At 40.3% G+C, this 7,030-nt stretch overlaps 1 protein-coding gene across 1 annotated transcript in view; it reads left to right on the top strand.

Moving 5' to 3' along the window:
• Positions 1-3,360: 3,360 nt before the first annotated feature.
• The window catches only part of LOC139388223 (uncharacterized), an 18,753-nt gene continuing 15,083 nt past the window's right edge, over positions 3,361-7,030 (top strand). The window contains exons 1-3 of the mRNA XM_071134773.1: positions 3,361-3,609; positions 6,246-6,315; positions 6,409-6,512. Of these exons, the coding sequence (XP_070990874.1) occupies positions 3,417-3,609; positions 6,246-6,315; positions 6,409-6,512 (367 nt within the window). The 5' untranslated portion in view covers positions 3,361-3,416. The remainder of the gene's footprint in view (positions 3,610-6,245; positions 6,316-6,408; positions 6,513-7,030) is intronic.

Below are 7,030 nucleotides of genomic sequence, written 5' to 3'. Positions count from 1 at the left end.
CCACTATGGCTAGTCCTGACTGTGTGAAGGAGACAGGCCAGTTAACAAGACTTATAACATATTATAACATAATAGTTTGTTTATATAGTGAACAAAAATATAGACGCAACAATTTCAACAATTGTCAACAATTTTACTGACTTACAGTTCATATAAGGAAATCAGTCAATGTAAATAAATGAATTAGGTGTAATCTTTGGATTTCACATGGCTGGGCAGGGGTGCAGCCATGGATGGGCCTGGGAGGGCATAGGAGCAAATATTTGGGAGCAAGGCCCACTCGCTGGGGTGCCAGGCCCAGCCAATCAGAATGTGTTTTACACCCACAAAAGGGCTTTATTACAAACAGAAATACTCTTCATATTCATCAGCTGTCCGGGTGGCTGGTCTCAGACAATCCTGCAGGTGAAGAAGCCAGATGAGGAGGTCCTGTGCTGCCATGGTTACACGTGGTCTGCGGCTGTGAGGCCGGTTGGACGTACTGCCAAATTCTCTAAAAACACGTTGGAGGTCCGTTATGGTAGAGAAATCATTGAATTCTCATGGGATGGACACTTTATCGGTATGCCTGATTATATAAAGCGGTCACAGCAGACGTGTGTGAGGGATTCCAGAAAGCAGGTGCTTTCTACTGTCTGAATGATTGCTGTGGCCAAACTGTATAACCCCCATGTGGTTGTGGTTTCTTGGCAGGTTGGCAAGTTCTGTTCAGTTCAGATTCAGGTTCATTTAACGTCATCAAAAATATACATATAATGTATGATGTCATCTTACATTTATTGAACCTTAAATTACACAAATGTTGGAATATATGCCAATCATCGACCTATTACCTATTAAAGGTAGCGTCTTATTTAGAAGGAAAACAACATCGAAACACATTTCATCATCATCACAATCCTTATTGTCACACTTATCATCCATTCCACGTTGGTTCAACTTCAATTAATTGAAATGACGTGGAAACAATGTGGATTCAACCAGTATCCAGTGGGATGTGAAACTTGTCTCCAGAAATACATTTTGACACAGCATACAAAGAAACAAAGTGAGAAAAGCTCATTTACAGTGGGGCAAAAAAGTATTTAGTCAGCCACCAATTGTGCAAGTTCTCCCACTTAAAAATATGAGAGAGGCCTGTACTTTTCATCATAGGTACACTTCAACTATGACAGACAAAATTAGATTTTTTTTCTCCAGGAAATCACATTAATTTATTTGCAAATGCTTTGTGATTCATCAAAGTCATGTTAACTGACTGATATTATCTCATTAAACATCCTAAGCCTGTTAACCTCAAACCTTATTTTCGGTGTCTGCTGCAATAGCCCATCCGTGACAAGGTGTGATGAGTTGTGCATTCTGAGATGCCATTCTGCACACCACTGTTGTACCGCGCCATTATTTGACTGTTTGTGGCCCGCCTGTTAGCTTACACGATTCTTGACATTCTCCTGTGTTTTGTTTGTCGCGCCATTCTCTGTAAACCCTAGACATAATGGATCCGTCGCGCCTGGCATCGACGATCATACCACGCTCAAAGTGTCTTATGTCACTTGTTTTGCCCATTCTAACGTTCAATCGAACAGTAACTGAATGCTTCGATGCCTACTTTATATAGCAAGCCATGGCCACATGTCTCACTCTCTGAGAGATGGAGGAAGTGGAGGCAGCGTGTCGAGCAAAGTTGGTGAAGACGAATGTTCTGAATGGACAACATTAGTGTCAAAAAATCTAACAAAAAGGAAATTGTCCAAAATTGGAGTGGAGGATATGTGTATGAACGATAATTCATCGTTTCATGTTGGGATGCGTTTGTTGAATAAGGATGCATATGTAGGAGACCCGTTTGAGGTGTCAAATTGTGAATATATGTGCTGGGAAAAACAAGGAGTCTGAGTGACCAGGTGTGGTCTTATTTTATTTGTTGTTTTTATGAATAACAGAGGAAGATTGCAGTTGGCCTCAAAAGAATCCGGACAACAGAAGTATTGCGCTTTGAACTTCAGTGCAGTGCACCTATCAAAGGAGACATCTCAGACAGAGGTACAGGTTGTACACCGAAAGAGACTTCCTGGTGTGGTTGGTGCCCAGCATCTGACCTGCTAGGTCAATGGATAAAAAAAGTCTGTGGGTCCTGTTTTAAAAAAATGAAGAGCACCTACAGTACCAACGCATGTGGAGCTTGGTTATTTAAGATACACCGAAAGATCTTTTGACCCCAAACCACTGCAGTGTAAAATAAATTAAGAATTTGGCCAGGATTTTACATCTGCATTGCTTGCTGTTTGGGGTTTTAGGTTGGGTTTCTGTATAGCACTTTGTGGCATCTGACGATGTAAAAAAATAGCTTTATAAATACATTTGATTGATTGATTGATTGTTTCAAGTGTGTGTAGACGGATGGATTATACTGAAGAAAGTTGTGTAGAAGCATGATAGTCTCTGAGAGATGGTGGAAGTGGATGCTGATTGTGGTGGGGATTATGATCCCAAGAGCCCTGTAAGGGTGAAGGAGATTGAGGTGGAAAAACTTAAGTGGTCAATCGAATTTCCTATGTGGTGATTAAAAGTGTTGAGAAAACAAGTGACGCTAGTAAAGACATGGTATTGGATGGATGTCTTGCCTGTGGTAAATGTTAGCTGCCAGTCAAAAGATATCATGTGTGTTAAAAAGGAGGATTTTGTGTTGTTCATTGCCACAGTTCTAAACTCAAGTCTCAAAGTCAAAGAAACTGGATATTATTGTGGCTGAGGCAGAAAGGTTTTTGGTACTGTGTAGGGATCAGATCTGTTTTGTTTTTAACAGAGCATTTGTTTGATTTAGTTTACGTATTTTGTAGGTAGTTTGTTCGTTTTTGGTAGTTTGTTCCGTTTTTCCTGTTTCCATCCCACGCCGAAGAGTGTGTACACTAAATGGGTGTACACTAAATGGTGCAAACGCCAATATACCATAGAAGAAGAAGACTCGCCGTCTGTTGGAGTGATCAATTTTCGTGAACAGGTTGATGTACTAAATCAACTCGCCTGGCCACTGAGTGTATGTAAAAAAAATCCTAAACATTACGACACTTCTAGTCAATCAAAGAAGCCTCACGTAATTCGACAAACTCTCATTCACCTCCATACAAAAAAAGGGTTTAACTCACGTGGACACATTTTGGGCGGAGTAAATCCTCTCGCTTCGCCTCTTCATCTGATTACCTTGAAAACAACGGTCGGACATCTTGGACGCAGTGTCCAATTCTTGACTTTATACCAGTGGTCGAATCAGTAACTAGTGCTTTGAAAACTTCATCGGAGTATCGGCGCTCCGGTATCACGAGTCCCATCACGAAGCCTCTAGCTCGACCGAACAAAGTACATACCATAACATATATTTTAGTATTTCTTAGCTACTGTAGTTAGCAACAACAATGAGAAACTGCTGTGCGGTGAATTGTGCTAATCGAGCTGGTCAAGGATGGAGATTCTTCACTATACCAAGAGGATCTCATCCCTTCCAAAAGAATAGAAGACGGTTGTGGCTGCAAGCCATAAAACGGGTGGATTGGGGCCCTGATGGTCTGAGGGGTGATTATAGCTTGTGTGGAGCTCATTTCATCTCTGGTAAGTATGCTTTGGATAGTTAGCAAATGCTAATACGTTTGCTAGTTAAAGATAAAATGACGGAATCAATAAAAATAACAGCGCAATACCCGCCTTTGTTTAGCTAAAAAGTTAGGGTATAGGGCTGGAGAAATGTACTGAACCACTGAAATTCACGTGTGTCGTGAACAGCGTGAGCAACAATAGTGGGATCGTCTGTTCGCCTTTAAAATAAAGTTACCCTGTTGACATTTATGCAAACTGATAAAAATGTATGAATCATCACACAATTGGACTAGATAGACCCACATGGTTGGAATGTTAACTTTAAAAAAAATCAACAGACAATAATTAGTTAATTTGACAACGTATTAGAAACGTATTAGACTTCATAATTGCATTGTGGGCAAAAGTTACAACCTTACCCCATTTCATGGACCCAAGACCCATAGGTATCAGCCTACACAGTGACACCCACAGATTACAATTCTTGAAGACTACACACAAATATTAGCGTAGTAGCTTCTTATCGTGGGACTTCAGTATCTCCACCTTTTCCTGTTGAAAAGCAATATCCCAATTCTAAATACAGTAAAGTACACACACTGAAGGGTAAATTAATGCTTTGAGCAAAATAGTATTTCTAGACACAACTGCAAACTTCAATAAGTAGGGCAGAGGTAGGCAACCCGTTCCTGGATTGCCACAAGTACTGCAGGATCTAATAAAAATGTATTTGTCACATGCACAGAATACAACAGACCTTTTCAAGCCATTAACCAACAATACAGTTAAAAAAACCATACTTTTAAAATTATTTCCTAAATATAACACAATACAATAACGAGGCTATATACAGGGGGTACCGGTACCGAGTCAATGTGCAGGGGTACAGGTTAGTACAGGCCCTGACAGGGCCAACCAGGCAGGATAAACCCCATCCACCCCACACCACCAGAGGGATAGGCTGATACCCCCATTTCATGGACCCAAGATCCAAAGGTAAGGCTGTACATTGCAATATGAATGTATTGAATGTCCAATACACACAATAGACTGACTGGGAAGGTGATTTCCCCAAACTGAGGCTATAAAGTGTTTTACATTTACGATGTTTACAAACGTTGGAGTAAAACAAGAGTATATTGTGGGTTCTGATGTGGTATGACAGTTGAACTAAGCTCATGAGGCATTTATAAGTTACTGCTATATTCTTCAAGAATCAGTGGGTGGCCTCCCGGGTGGCACAGTGGTCGAAGGCACTGCATTGCAGTGTTAGCTGTGCCACCAGAGATTCTGGGTTTGAGCCCAGGCTCTGTCGCAGCCGGCCGGGACCGGGAGGTCCATGGGGCGACGCACAATTGGCCCAGCGTCGTCCGGGTTAGGGAGGGTTTGGCCGGCAAGGATATCCTTGTCTCGTCGCACGCTAGCAACTCCTGTGGCGGGCCGGGTGCAGTGCACGCTGACCAGGTCGCCAAGTGTACAGTGTTTCCTCTGACACATTGGTGCGGCTGGCTTCCGGGTTGGATGTGCATTGTGTCAAGAAGCAGTGCGGCTTGGAAGGATTGTGTTTCAGAGGACACATAGCTCTTGACCTTCACCTCTCCCGAGTCCGTACGGGAGTTGCAGCGATGAGACAAGACTGTAACTACTACCAATTGGATACTGAGAAATTGGGGAGAAAAAAGGAGTAAAATAAAATGTAAAAAAATAATCAGTGGGTAGATATCATTCAACTAAGGATTCTAGCTTTGAAGGAATAATTCACAAAAATGACATATTGGTTTCCATACTGCTGAAGGAATTTAATTCCTCTGTTTTAATTCCCAATTACAATTAAACACTCTGTCAATTCATAAGAATTTGTAAGACCCTTATTTTATAGGAATGGACAGAGCCCCGGTCTTAAAAGTCAAGTAACAGCCTTTATTCAAGAGAGTACTGCCACAATACAGGTTACCACAGGTTATAAACTGAAAATTACGTCCTTAGTTCCAGCCCCAATCCGTGCCATATCCGTTCCAGTACAAAGTTTGTCTCTCCAGCCTTCCCACATCCGTCTCCCTACCAATTTAATTTAATTTACGAGTCAAGGTTTTCTTGTGTAGATAAGCATTCTAGCCAGTCTGATTCATTTGTACCAAGGAACAGACCGTCATTGTTACTAAACTCTTGACCACATTCACTTCAGTACTGGGATCAGATAAGAAAATTCATACATATACAGTAACATTTAGTATTTTGATTAGTAGATATACAGTAACATAATATTATTCTGATTAGTACATCCTGATTGAAATGTATACATAATTAGTCATTTATAGATAAAAATTCCCTTAACACATACCCTGCAAAGGACAAGCAATTAAATGTTTTGGTTTCGTTTACCATGTCACTGTTTCCAAATGTGAACTTCTTAGCAGGTCAATGGCACCGATATTATCCTTTTTTAAAACATTTTTTTTTTTTTTTTTTTTTTTTTTTTGCTTCATGTCCAAATCTTCTATAATGAACTACATTGACCTACACAATCAATTCTAGATACTTAGGGATGATTTTGACATAATTTAGCAAACCAAGATAAAATAACCTTCTAGTAAGTCAGATAAGTTTGCTAGCCAGTCCATTCACTAATCACCATCTTTCTTTCCAACCAGGAGAACCTTCTATGGACTACGACAGCCCCGATTTTGTTCCATCAATATTTCCCCAAGGCAAACAGACAAGGTATGTTTGTATTCATTACATTTTGTGTTTTCATTTTAAATGCGTTTTCATTCAGTTGCTAATTCTCACTTGAGCTCTACTGTTGTCCCCTAGAAACTCAAGAAAAACGAGATGCAGTAAAGCACAGTCTGACGGCAGTGCTGTTGCCATGGCAAGTCCAGACACGGAGGTCGATGTCCTTCCTGACTGTTCTGAAGGTACACAGTTATGTTAACACTTAGGCTTTGACATTGTAAGGCGTTAGTGCTGAGCGATTAACCAAAATGTCAGTTATGTTTCAAGTTAAACAATTTAAAGGCAATGCTACCAAACACTCAATTAGTATATGTAAACTTCCGACCCACTGGGAATGTGATGAAATAAATAAATGCTGAATTAAATAATTCTCTCTACTATTATTACATTTCACATTCTTAAAATAAAGTGGTGATCCTAACTGACCTAAGACGGGGAATTTTTACTCAGATTAAATGTCAGGAATTGTGAAAAACTGAGTCTAAATGTATTTGGCGAAGGCGTATGTAAACTTCTGACTTCAACTGTATAAACTCAGCAAAAAAAGAACTGTCCTCTCACTGTCAACTGTGTTTATTTTCAGCAAACTTAACATGTGTTAATATTTGTATGAACATAAGATTCAACAACTGAGACAAACTGAACAAGTTCCACAGACATGTGACTAACCAGAATGGAATAGGGACCAGGGGGAGGTCAA

Source organism: Oncorhynchus clarkii, chromosome 29, assembly GCF_045791955.1.
Source record: "Oncorhynchus clarkii lewisi isolate Uvic-CL-2024 chromosome 29, UVic_Ocla_1.0, whole genome shotgun sequence".
In the NCBI taxonomy this organism is placed as follows: Eukaryota; Metazoa; Chordata; class Actinopteri; order Salmoniformes; family Salmonidae; genus Oncorhynchus; species Oncorhynchus clarkii.
Note: the sequence above shows the minus strand (reverse complement) of the source record. Positions and strands in the feature narration are given on the sequence as shown.